The sequence below is a fragment of the Lygodium microphyllum genome, chromosome 19 (assembly GCF_053477565.2).
Source record: "Lygodium microphyllum isolate KBCC chromosome 19, Lygodium_microphyllum_v1.1.10, whole genome shotgun sequence".
Classification (NCBI taxonomy): Eukaryota; Viridiplantae; Streptophyta; class Polypodiopsida; order Schizaeales; family Lygodiaceae; genus Lygodium; species Lygodium microphyllum.
The window spans coordinates 43,617,840-43,631,857 of NC_141153.1; the positions used below are offsets into that span (position 1 = coordinate 43,617,840).

General features: G+C 39.8%; 1 protein-coding gene across 1 annotated transcript; it reads right to left on the reverse strand.

Annotated features, from left to right (window-relative positions):
- Window positions 1-11,145: 11,145 nt before the first annotated feature.
- Window positions 11,146-13,665, reverse strand: LOC148019798 (pentatricopeptide repeat-containing protein At5g27110-like). Its single transcript, XM_087699621.1, has one exon. The coding sequence runs from the start codon at window positions 13,663-13,665 to the stop codon at window positions 11,146-11,148; it is 2,520 nt and encodes an 839-aa protein (XP_087555747.1).
- Between the last annotated feature and the right edge of the window lie 353 nt (window positions 13,666-14,018).

Here is a 14,018-nt window from a genome sequence, read left to right on the forward strand (position 1 = left end):
AAACATGGTGCCCCTTTCATGCATCCACCTCTTTCGTTCTCTCTCCCAACCCCCCCTTTAAGCCTTGGAAGATGGCGGCTCTTCCCAATCTCCCTCTCCCTTCCCATTCGTTGCCATTAGAAGGTGTCATTTCTAATCCAACACCTCTTTCCTCTTCTTCACATGATCGTTTCTAACGGCCTCATTCATTTTTTCCTTCAATTCATTTTCTTTTCCCCCCCTTATGTACTTCCAATGAAGGATATTTATAGATATATACATTTGGGTGGAATCCCTTTTTACACACTGCAAAATAATGTTTAGATGGATGCACTTCTTGACACCCAATGCCTTCACCACCCTTGCTCAAGAGTCTAGTTTGACACATAGTGTCAAGGTCTAGAAACTATACAGAATTTCCACAAATATGAATTAATGTTCTCAATGCAATATAGACCAAATTGTTCCTTCAACCCCCCCTTCTAAACCTTAATAAATCCATTATTATGTTTTTTATATGAATTGATGCAGCATTGCCCATAGGAGTTCCCTCCTAACTCGTAGCCATGGTAAACATCCTTCTAACTTAATCAGTTTGGTTCCAAAATCACACACAGAGAGCCCATCAACATGCAAGACCCGTCTATTCATACTCTTTAATATTCTCCTCTCCTTCACGCATGTAGCCATAACTTAAGAGAAAGACGGCCTCTGCTAGATCTCCCAGAGAATACACTCATCGTCGTCATGCTAGAAATGCATAGGCCCTCTAATACATGTTGCATTGAGAATGAAGACCTTATTGGACTTGTAGTGTATTTTAAGACGAGCTCAATGATTTTGGGGCAAATGTGCTTTTGTTTAATGCTCTTTGTTGAAAAGAAAATATGAGAGTTTTTTTGTAATGTAGTTGTGGGTATACACAAGATGGCAAATAACTATGGTTATGTTGGAGAGTGGTGGAAAATCTTTATCTTAATTCCCATGGAGCTAGAAGAATTGGGTTACAAAATAGTTGCTTTTCCATTGTGGATTCACCAAGGAAACCTATCAGATTTCATCTAGTGCACTACCTTTCTCTCATACAAGAACTTCCTTGTATCAACATCTCTTGGCCAAGCTGCAGAGACACAGCCTCCAAAAATAGCAACAACAAGCACCGCATCTGCATTAAATTAATGTAAAAAGTTGGTAACAATGTGCCAATTGTGTACAATTTTGCTAAAAATTTTGCAATAGTAGGCATTGTTTCTAGGTGTTGTCATATGGTGGCCAAGATACAAAAGTCGTGGAATACACTAACTCTGATTATGTAGGACACGTAGATAGTAGGAAGTCCACCTTTGGCTATATCTTCACCTTTGCCAAAGATGTTATTTCTTGGATGTCCAAGGTGTAGAAATGCACGGCCCTCTCTACTATCAAGGTCGAGTATGTTGCAACCACTAAATCTTTCAAGGAGGCTCTCTGATTAAGCCATCTAATGGCAGACCTTGGTATTACTGATGTGGTCTCTACACTGCATTTGGATTCTATGAGTGCTATCCAATTTGCCAAGAATCTGGTCTTCCATGTGAAGGTGAAACACATTGAGATGCATTGCCACTTCATGAGAGAGGTCATTGAGGACAAGTCTATTGACCTTGTCAAGATCTCAACTGACCAAAATCCTATAGATCTGCTCGGGGAAGTTACTATATGTATATCCTCTACATCACGTGTGTTCAAGGCCTATTTATAAATATCCTTATCTATAATTTTTCCTTAAATAAAGCATAACCCTTTTCTTTTCAATCTGTAAATAACACATTTATATTACACCCTTTTGTATGTAAAAAATGTATAAACATGGTATTTTAAAAATACCTTATTTTGAACTCACGTAATGCACACATATATTCATGAGTAAATTACCCGAGTAGATCTGCTAATACGAAAGGTCTCTCAATGGAGTATTTTGTCTTCCTTAGAAAGTTGATGGGCATTAGATGAGGTAATGTCTTTCCTCATCTTGTTGTACTTATGTACATTTGTATTTTGTCACTTTTTTCTTGTTCTCTCCTCACTAGGGATACATTTTCCTTTAAGTGGGAGGTTGTTGGGGGGTAAAGGTGCAGTGTCTAGACGCCCATGTATTACTACATTGACAGTACTTATACACATATACACTACAAGTGACAGGCACCTTTAATGTAGGAATTTTAAGGCTTGCTAGGGTTAGATTAGGGTTATCTATAAATAGGGGAGCATCCACTAAATTTGGGAGCATGCTATTTTGGAACAAGAAGTTTGGTTTGTTTCTTCCCTTGGAACCATTTCATTTCATAGTTAATGACAGTTCTAGCTATGGTTTCTTGCCAATTTCTTGTCCATTTCTTGTCAATTTCATGTTCATAGGCTACAATTAGGCTAAATCAGTTTAGGTTAAGAATCATTTATTACATTGGTATCATAGCCTTTCTTTGATCCAAGGCAAGCTTTAATTCTATCATTTTCATGATTATGATCTAGTTGGGGAGATCATTTTCATGGAAGATCTGGTTACAGGCATCATTTCTGTGTAACTGGAGTTGAAGACATAGTTACATGGTTTGGTTTCTTCTTGATAGTGACTAGTCAGGTTGTACTACTTCAAACTGTGGTTATTTTAGTGCTTCTTGACAGAGACATGGGGGCAAGATGGTGGTTCATAGCTATTTTGGCAGGTCGTGACCAAAATTTTAACCAAATTCTAGGGTAAGATGGACAAAATGAAGGCTAGAGTCTTAATGGAGACCAAACTTGAGTTACTTTTTTGAGAGAGAGGGTTTCTTCTCTCTCTTCAAGCTTTCTTTCATGGATTCCATGGGAAAAAAAAACTACTTCTACCTTGATTCTATGGCTTGTGACCTATGAAGGCATTCCATAACAAGCTTCTTCATCTACTAAGCTTGCCTACAAGCACGATTTATGGTGTCAGAGTCCTCCACCTTCAGAGTGATGGTCTTCCCAGTCAAGGTCTTGACGAAGATCTTTGTCGCCCTTGAATGAATGAATGGATGGGATCGAAGTGAGATTAGCTCTTGATCTGCAACCTTTTCTTATCGCTTGAACGATTGAATGGATGGGATCGATGAGAGAACAAGCCTCTTGGCACTCGACAGAGAAAACACGAAATGTCCAAACAAAACAACGAAGGCAGGAGAACCATTACTATGTGATCGCATCGTCAAGTTCTAGAACACATTTGTACGGTGCCAGTACACCATTCAATATGTCAATGCACTTACAAACTAGTTTATATGTGTGTACTTCTTGCTTGCCACATTAGTTACATGAGACGTTTATCGGGAGATACAATCCTCTCGGGTGCCTTCTCTATTGGCAAAATTCATGCATATTGTATTGTGGTAGCACGATAGGTTCATCAGCACTTTGGGGCTTTAAGAAGGAGGAATGGGGGGGCTATCACCTACCCCTTTTTGTGAGAATCAATGAGAGGCATGCATCAAAAGTTTCTTGAAGCATTGTATCTCTATGTGCTTCAATCTTGCATTTGCAGGTGCATAAAAGATGACCGTGGTGGTATCCTCCAAGATGCAGGTTTTGGAAGGACTCCATTTAATATTTTAAAAATCCCTCCCTTTAATAATCAGACTGGGCAATCTGTGATGGACCAACTTGTACAGAGCTTGACATTCCTTGTAACTCTTTGGAAACTGATGCAGAGCAGATAAGGCACTAGGAGGAAGAACAAGTGCAATTGAATTCAAAATCTCCAAGGCAGCAAGCCATGGCTTCACAACTATTGAACCACCAAATGAGTCGACTAATTCCTTGTGAAGATCTAGCCGATGAATAGGTGATCTATTGCGAGCAAAACCAAATCGAACATGGCCAAGGGGCTGTGATGCAGGGGCTTCTACTTGTAATGGTCATCTAAAGCTTCTTCATCAAGCCTTGAAAGTTTAGAGTAGTAGTAGCAGGAACATCTAAAAATTGAAGGGAATATCCTGAAGCAACAGCTAAAAGCTTACAGAAGCTATTCTTGCATGAGAGAGCTGTGGAGAACTATGATAATATTCAGAAATGTGGGAATGATGTTCCTAGCACCAGTTATGCAAAGAGCAGGAAATGTGTTCTATGACATCATTCTCAAGTTCCATATCACAATATTACAGGGCACGGGGACATGCTATGCATGCACCTAATACTACTCAATCAGTTAGTGATCTGCATACATCCAACGTTGCCATAGAATTGATTACATTGCTAGTGGTGCAAACTAGTAAGATTTCAATTAAATCTTATTTAAGGGTGTCATCACTTATGCAAGAATTAGACACAAGGGGCTACATCCTTTTCAGCTATAGAACTGATTCCAACTTCAAATATCTACCATAGAAGCCATGGAAAAAGGCCAGATGATGTTATCATTTCAATGACTAGAAGGAGGAGAGTTGGAAGTTTTTTTGTCCTTGGAGACATAAGGCATAGCTAGTTCATCCATTCCAATAAGATATAAGGAAGATTTGAAAGGACACATTACAGATGTGGTGAAGAACTTTCATCTGACAGACTTGATCATTAGAGGTTTTACTCGTTGCTATTGTGGCATCTTTGGATTCTTCACATTTGATGATTATACTTACAAGAGAGACTTCAACCTTCTGATGTTGTGTAGTTGGCAAGAGGCTCATCTTTGCTCTTTGATAGGAGGGGTTTTATAGAATGTAGCAGAAGCATTTATGTCCAAGGAGAGAGAGATGTCATGATCATGCTAAACAATCACCCAGGAAATTAATGCAACAACCCAAATCAGTCCTCCCAAAAGTACTCCTAATTGATGCATGGACTCCAACATTACAACCACAGATTGCTAAATCATTACAGCAGTTAAACCCCTATTGTACAATGGACCGTTTTGTTGTATGACAGGTAGACTACTGCTGAGAAAAAATTGGGAGTATTATGGGCTTATTTGCGGAGATTATGCTTGGATTATCAATGCACTTATTGATCTGAAGCATTTCTCAACTTCTCATGGGTGGAAGACATTGTTTATGAGATAAAACATGGCCAAAACAGAGCAAAACAGGGTGTTGTTTATTGTGGACAGATTTAGAAAATATATTACAAAATGGGGTATTGGCACTCTGAAATTCAAACCATGACCTCTATTTGATGCTAGACATCATAGGCTTTAAATAGACCCATCAAACGCCTTATTTGGCTCTATATTCTTCAAGATATGGCCAAAACAGTGCATAGGGATAATCGGGACAGCAGTGGACAGTTTGGTCAGAGATGTAAGGGAAATGAAGTTGAAGGTTAAAGAGCTTGTATCCATCATTGATAGGAGCATTGCACAAGTGTCAAACGTTCAACAGGATTCTTATACATATGGTATATCTCATGAAAGAGAGAATGGCACTAATGCTTATGGATATGTTTCCCATGATGCTCCAATTCATGGATATAGTGACTATGGATCTTATGTCTCTTTTTCTTCAAATGGGCAAAGTCTTAGAAGTTCTTTTGGGAAATATGGATGCCATACCTCATGCCAAGATGATCAAGGTGATCCTTATCCAAATGGTTTTGGCCAGCAACAAGGTGGTTTTGTTTATGGCAGATTTGATCATGAGAGTAATCATACAAATGCTCATGGCCAGCAGCTTGATGCATTTGAGCAACAGCAAGGATATTTTGGAGGGACGTATGCATATGAAGATCATGCTTCATCTTTGGAACCTACTCCAAAATACTTTGGGCAGCATGCTGATGATCTTACCTATGGGGATGCCTATGTTTGTGGGCAGCATTGCAATGTTAAATGTAGTTGTCTTGAATGCTTCCAAGAGGAATCTTATAGGAATGAGTATCATGTGTCTTGTTTCCAACAACATCTAGTTGACTATGGGCAGCATGAACCATGTAATGCAGGAATTCATTATGGTTAGCCTATGGTAACTAATGCAAGAATGTATACAATGCAAACCGAAGAGATTAATATCATAGAGAAAAATGAAGAAGCTGATGAAGAAGACAGCACTCAAGATGATGATGACAATGAAGAAAATATACAAGAGAATGATCAAATAAAAGACCAAGAGCAGGAATTTCAGAACGAAGATAGTGAAGAAGATGAAGATCAAAATGAAGAAGAGAGTTTAATGGATAATGAAGAACATGAGGATGCAGAGATATGTGATGCTGGTTCACAAGGAGATTTAGTTGCAGAAATGGATGAGAATGCATATTCATATGATGATGAGCTACCTTGGGATAATCATGTTGATGAGATACATAAGCCCATCCTCGGTCATGATTCTTATGATTCCATGGTTGATCTACATCACCCCATAGTTGATCAAGGATTGCAACTACCTAATGATGTTTCTTCGGATTCTCCTGTATATGATTTTGAATATGGTGTTGATATGTCATATGATTTGAATGCATCATTTCCCTATGATCCAGGCATTCATGATGGCAATCATGAGTTATTGGGTGGTCTCCCATTTGACCCGGGAGGTATAGATGATATGCATGATTCTTGGACAGGTACCCATGATTGTGACTATTATTTTGAGGAATTTCCTTTTGATCCTGGGGGTACTTGATATCTTTATTTGGAGTATTTCCTACAAGGTAGTAACTCATAAATGGGTGCTACAGTTTTAATGATTTGCCTATGGTTACTACATATGGAAAAGTGCTTTCCAAAGACAGGGCAGCTTGCAATCCAAAATTTCTGTCATAAAATAAATTGACTTACAATGCAAGGAGGGGCTTTAAGATTTTCAAGCCACCTCTCCTTGCATTGTGCGTGTCCAATTCAGCATGGACCCACACAATGCGAGAGGGACCCTCAAGACTTTTAAGGTGCCCCCCTCCTCGCATTTGTGTGGGTCTATTGCCAACACACAATGCAAAGGGGAGTCCACCATTGTATTTGAAAAGGCCTTATCACATTATACAAGTCACTGCATCGAGCTTCTGTGTAGAAGGGTTTGCTAGCATTTATTTTGAGCAATTTTTAACATTCCACGGGGCTTTGGACCATTCAAGGTATACTTGCATTTGAGATTTCGAAAAGCTTAAAATGGATAATAAGAGACTAAGATATGAGAAAATGGAAAAGATACCCAAGAGGAGTGGCATAATGCAAGTGGGGCCACCCTCATGCTATGCCCCAAACCTCTTGGATCAACATTTTGGGTGGACGATTTGATAAAATGGATGGTGACAATGCATCTGGAATGGCCAGAACTCCTATCTCCAATCCAAAAACACTCAAAATGGACATTGGGAGACCAAGATATGAAGAAATAGGAGTATCACCTTGTGTTGTGTCTGTCCTCCAGAATTGATATTTTGGGTGGAGAATTGGTAGAACAAATGGTGCCATTGTGTATGGAAAGGCCTAAAGCCCCCATCTAGGATTGAAAAACTCTCAAGATGACACCCAAGAGGCCAAGATATGAAGGGAAAAAGTCACCTAAAGAGGACATGCACAATGTGAGGGGGGCCTATCCAAATTTTGAACAGCCCGAATCCCCCGTCTAGGATTTTAAAAATGCTCAAAAAGGACATCGAGAGACCAAGATATGAAGGAGAAAAAAAGTCGCTAGGGGAGGACCTACACAATGCGAGGGGGGGGCATCCAAATTTTATGATAAAAATCATCATGCAAGCTTGCTAGTTTGCCATGAGATGAGGACAAAGGCCAACAAATTGGAGAAATAGATTGGCTAGGGTTACTGAAAGTGCAATGATCTCTTGAAAAAACCCAGATCAGTTTACCATAACCATTAGTGCAGTATTGAAATCATTTAGTTTGTTCTTGAATGTCAATACATTGCTTGGTCAAGTATTCATCAATATATGGGGTATTTTAGCCTTCCTTTCTTCTAAATCTTAGTTTCTTTTTTCAAGATCTTATTTCTGAGAAATGGAAACAGCATATCACTAGCGTTCATTCTAGGACAAGATCAAGCTTTCTTTTTTGTCAAACTTGTATAAACACAACCTTATTTGTGGTGTCAAAGGAATGGCTTTAAATTCCAAAAATGGAATTGTTGGAATTTTTATTAAACTTGGATGGGCCCCCCTCACATTGTGCGAGTCCTCCCTGAGTGACTTTTTCTATCCTTCATATCTTAGTCTCCCATTGTCCATTATGAGCATTTTTCAATCCTAGGATGGGGGTTTTGGGCCGTTGTGGACACTAGCACCATCAGCTTTACCAAATTCTCAACCCAAAATGTCAACTTGAGAGGACCAGTACAACGCAAGGAGGGGCCCTCATGTTTTGTGGATCCTCTCAAGTGACACTTCTATTTCTTCATATCTTAGCCTCCCCATGTCCATTTTGAGCATTTTCGAATCCAAGACAAGGATTTTGGGATGTTCTAGATGCAATAGCACCATGCATTTTATTAAATTCTCCACCCAAAATATCAACCCAAGAGGACCGTCACAACATGAGGGGAGCCCCCACCAACATGGTGGGGGCTCCCCTCATGTTGTGTTGGTCCTCATGAGTATCTTTTCCATTTCCTCATATCTTAGTCCCCTTATTATTCATTTTGAGCATTTTTAAATCCCAAATGCATGTTTTGGACCATTATGGATACAATAACACTATTGATTTTTCCTAATTCCACATCCAAAATGTTGATTTTGTACTATGAACTAATTTGTGTATCCAAAATGACTCAAAATGTGATAAGACATTTTCAAACAAGACGATGGATCCCCCCTTGCATTGTCTTGGCTCTAGGCTAGCATAATGTGAGAGGACATAAGGCTAGCAAAATGGGAAGGGGGATCCTCCAACAATCTTGGGGGGGCCTCTTCGCATTGTGCCAACCCAAGTCTCCCCCTCATGGAATCCACATTTGTTCATCTATATCTAAACTATATACTTTCCATTGAGAAAACAAAGCAAACAAAAAGTAGGAGGAAGAAGAGCGAATCACATGCAAAATTTTGGTATGAGAGACTTCATGTAATACTCCAGAGTTTTAGGAAAAAGATAGTAGTACTAGAATGGAGGGGGAGTATTTTGATGTAATATTTGAGAATTACAAGAAAATGATAGGAAGAATGGAAGGGAGTATGAGACTGACCAAAAAAAAAAAATCGACATCTAGCCTCTTAAATTTTTTTAGAGCCTATTTATTTTTGTGCCTCAATGACTTTGTCTCCAAAAACACCTAAAGATGTTTTATGCTAGGGATTTTTAAGAATGAGATATTGGTTGAGAGGTTTTCTCCCTCTAAAAATAGAAGGCCCAAACATGAGTGCAAACCTCCCCTAATGAGGGCAACAACTCGTATTACTTGCGTTGGGAGAATGGTCCACCACTAAGGTAGGGGCCAAATACTCAAAAGCATCCTCCATAGCTACTTAACACCAAAAGCTTCACTTACTAATCACTTTCCTAAACTCCCATTTAAAATAAGTAATTTCCTAATCACAGCATTAGAATCCCATTTTGTCCTTTTCATCCCATATTGTGCTTGAATTTTCCTGGGATCATGAATTCTAAGAATAACCCATATTGTGCTTGAATTTTTCCTAGGATCATGAATTCTATATTACTCCAATTCCTCATATATTAGTCTTAGCTGATTTAGATACCTCTCAATCTGGTCTAAATGGAGAATGATAGGCATTATAATGCTTCAAGGATCCTATGGACAAATGGATAAGGATTATGTGGGAGATTTTGGTAACCCTTAGAGCTTTAGTACGCAAAGTCTAGAAGGTTTTCTACCAAGGTTTATGTAAGGTATAAGGTCACCGTACCTTGAATTTACTTATACAAGCATTGCAAATATTTTATTTGATAATAACATTATTACCTACATATTATAAAAAGACATGAAGATTTTAGCAAACATACTAAACTCCATAAAGTCAAGTAATATGTTGATGAATGTAGATTTAAGTTAGTTTATACCAATCACACAATGTTTACACTTTATTCAAAGAGAATTATCTCCCCTCTTCATGCCCCAATATAATGCATGTTGCACATATTTTTTGTTAATACACAACACTCTAGTTCATTTCAATAAATCTAAATTTGTTAAATAAATGTGGTACATATGTATGTAATCTTGTGTATTTCAATTACATACAATAACATGCAACATATTTATATATGATAATATGTGGTACATCTACAAGAGAGAATGTAATCCAAATTGATTGCATAAACATATTGTCACATGTACTTTTGGTAATTTAATCCAAATCAACATACTTCTCTATATGATAATGTAATACAAATCTATATTTAGATAGTGATGTAGAACGTGTTTGGCTTTGCACTTTAGTCCCTGCCACCTTTACAATTATGGCCCTAGTTTTCATCAGTCCCAGCATTTGAAGCCCAATCCTTCTAAACTTACACAATAACATGGCAAAGACTTGATAGCACACCTGGCACCCTTCAAATGTAGAACCTTTCCATTGACAACTCCAATGACCATCAACAAGCCAGAGGCAAGTTGATGCATTGCAAAATCAACTTCTTTTTCTTACTCTGTTCACCGCAAGCAAACCAGTCGACCATCAACAAGCCAAAGGCAAGTTGATGCATTGCAAAATCAACTTCTTTTTCTTACTCTGTTCGCCGCAAGCAAACCAGTCCAGTCCAGTCCAGTCCAGAAAGACATCAACAACCCAAATGCTTGTGAAATAGACCAGAAGCTATTAGTGAGCCCCTTCAGACAGATACTTCACAAAAATATCATGGCAGAGCTGTTGTAGTTGAACTGCAGTCTACATCCCCTAGATATTGTTCTAGCAGTGTTGGCTTACTGAGTAAAAAGCAATTGTGTAGATTGCACAACTTACCTAGAGTGGGCTTGACCTATATGCTTGAGGCAACAAATTGCACACTGCTCTCAAGTGAACAACAATATGGATACTTTATCCACGGACAGACTTTCAATTATGATGAATGTTGAGACCATTTTCCATTGATTGTGAACGTGTACACCGTGTAGTGTTTATGTGTGGTGAACACACTTTAGGAAATGTATTAAGGGTCAAGCTAATGAGCCTATATTACACAAGGACCTCTAAGTTATCATATTCCAGTTGAACAGTGATTTTTTTGGCAGTTTGCAATGTATTCTAGATCTTTACTATAGCACATTGACTAAATTAATACATACGGAAGCTGTTAGACTGTTCAGAGCATACAGAAGATTGACATGAAAGTTGGCATGAGTTTGAGTTCTTATCTTCATCTAGGATGCGCCTCAAAATCAAATCTACATTGGGCACATAACTCTCGTTCCTAATGTGTGAGCTCAAGGTTTCTAATACGGCTACTATATCCTTTTGTTGGTGATTCCCTATAACAAACTCGTATAGCTTTTTGTTCAGCTCTATAGATGCACTTGCAGGAATTTTCTTCGTCCCTGAATCTGTTCTGATCTCCTCTAGTGCATTGGCATCGCTAAATCTTCCAGCATTTCCATAAATTTCTGCCATCATCATATAAGCTGCAGCATCATCTTCACTAACCTGCACAAGTTTTTGAAAAAATCTAAGTCCCAGTTCCACTTCACCATACATTTTACAGGCAGTCAGCAAAGCCCTCAAAATTTCTCCAGAAGAAAGACATTGGGTTTCTTCTGCAAACCTTGCTGCCTCATTGATATTTCCTGATCGCCCAAGAAGATCAACCATAGAAGTAATATTATCTAGTGTTGGTTCAAGTCCATATTCTTCTATCATCATTTTGAAATACTTGCAACCTTCTTGTACCAGATTGGTATGACTGCATGCAGCAAGAAGACATGTGAACGTGATAGTATTCGGGTTCACACCCTGCTCTTGCATCTCCTCAAAACATTGTACAGCCAGCACACCCTCATCATTATCACCGTATCCCTTTATCATTGCATTCCATGTTACAACGTCTTTAATTGGCATGCTATCAAACACTTCACATCCTTCAGAGAGTGAGCTACACTTGCAGTACATGTCCACCAACATATTAGCTACCAGGAGATCTCTTTCTAACCTCAATCTCCTGATTTCAACATGTATTTCTCTACCTGTTTCAAGAGCTCCCATACTCCCACAAGCTTGTAAGGAGCGAATAATTGAGAGAGAATTTGCAGGCACACCATCCCGCCGCATCTGCTTAAAATGATCCAGGACTTGATCTTCACACCCATGATCTTCATAACCTGACATTAATGCAGCCCATGTCACTGTATTTCGAACTGGAAACCTGTCAAACACTTGTTGTGCTTCTGTGAGCAAGCTGCAGGTTGCATACATGCCCACTAGTGCTGTGCCAACATAGAGTCCTTTTTCTACTCCCAATTTGGTTACTTCTGTGTGTATGTCTTGACCTCTATTTATGCCTCCAATATTGCTACAAGCTTTCACACTGCAGGCAAATGTTACATCATCTGGAGATATTCCTTCCAGCCTCATTTGTTCAAGACAGCTCAGCACTTCCTCACTTCGACCATGGTCAGCATATCCTCCAAGTAGTGTATTCCATAAGACTACATTTCGAACTGGCAACCGGTTAAACATTACCTGTGCTTCTTCAAGCAAGCCACATTTGACATACATATCTATTAGTGTGCCACCCACAAAAGGATCTTGTTCCAATCCCTTTTTGGCAGTTTCTGTGCATAGTTTCTGACCCATTCCTGTAGCTTTCATGCTGCCACATGCTTTCAAGCTGTTAGCAAACATGACACTGTCTGGGCAATGGCCATCTAGCTGAATCTGTTCAAAGCACCTGAGTACTTCTTCATCAAGCCCATGTTTAGCATACGCAGCCGTCAGGGCATTCCATGAGACTGCATCTCGGATGACAAGTTTGTTGAACACTTTGTGTGCTTCCAGGACGGAACCACATTTGCCATACATGTCAACAAGAGTATTTCCTATAAAATGATACCCCTCCATTCCCTTCTTTATTATTTCAGTGTGTATCCCCCTGCCTCTTTCGACACTGTTCAATGTGATACAAGCTTTCATGAGAGCCATGAACCTGTAACTGTTTCTGTATAGCATGGAGTCACCGAGAGGCATGTCCTCTTGCTGCATCTCATCAAAACAGCTCAACGCTTCTTGACCATAGCCATGCTCTGCATATCCAGCAATTAGCACATTCCATGAGACAGTATCTCGACCTGGAAGTCTGTCGAATATATGGCGTGCTTCTGCAAGAGAGCAACATTTCCCATACATGTCTACCAGGGTGTTGCTAATGAAGGGGTCTCCTTCGAAGCCCTTGCTCACGACTTGAGCATGCAATTGGCGGCCTCTTTCCACATCTTTAAGCCGAGTGCAGGCTTTGAGCAGGGCCTGGAGTGTATAAACGCTTGGCTGGACAAGTTCCTGTTGCATGCGACGATAGAGGTGAAATGCATGGAGGGGGTCATCGGATTCGATGTAACCCGAGATGAGGGAGCTCCAGGAATGCTCGGTGCGGTGGGGCAAGTGATCGAAGACATGCTTGGCGTCGCACAGGCTGCCACAGGCGACAAGGGTGGGGACCAGGTGGTTGCCCAGCACTCGGTGCGATTCGAGGGCATGCTGCTGCAGATAGGTGCGCAAACGCCGGGCATGGGGCAGGTCCTGGAGCTGTCTGCATCTGTGCAATTGATGGACAATGAGGTTCTGGACGGCAGGGGGCAGCTCTGCCATCCGATGCAATGGAAGAGACGTTCATCTGTGTCTGCTTGGCTCTGCATAGATGGAACCCTAACATCATAGCAGCCATTGGCGTAGTCGCACCATCATCAGCGGATGCACAGGCAACAAACAGATACATGTTGAGGGAGACCATCAGACCTCAAATTTGAAGTTTCCAACACCCTTTAAAGGGGTTTTGACCCTTCTCTAGAAGGCTAACAACTTATGTGATATTTTAAAAAAAACGCTTTTCATGAGAATGACCTTCAACAATTGAAGTGTTAAACTTTTATGAATTTTCAAAAGAAAGTTGAAAAATAAAATCAACCTTCAAATAGAACCTAGGCGCTTCGCGCCTAAACTCG

Bases quoted from the DNA above. Each gene is read 5' to 3' on its own strand.
- LOC148019798 (XM_087699621.1), bottom strand. From the start codon at position 13,665: ATGGCAGAGCTGCCCCCTGCCGTCCAGAACCTCATTGTCCATCAATTG.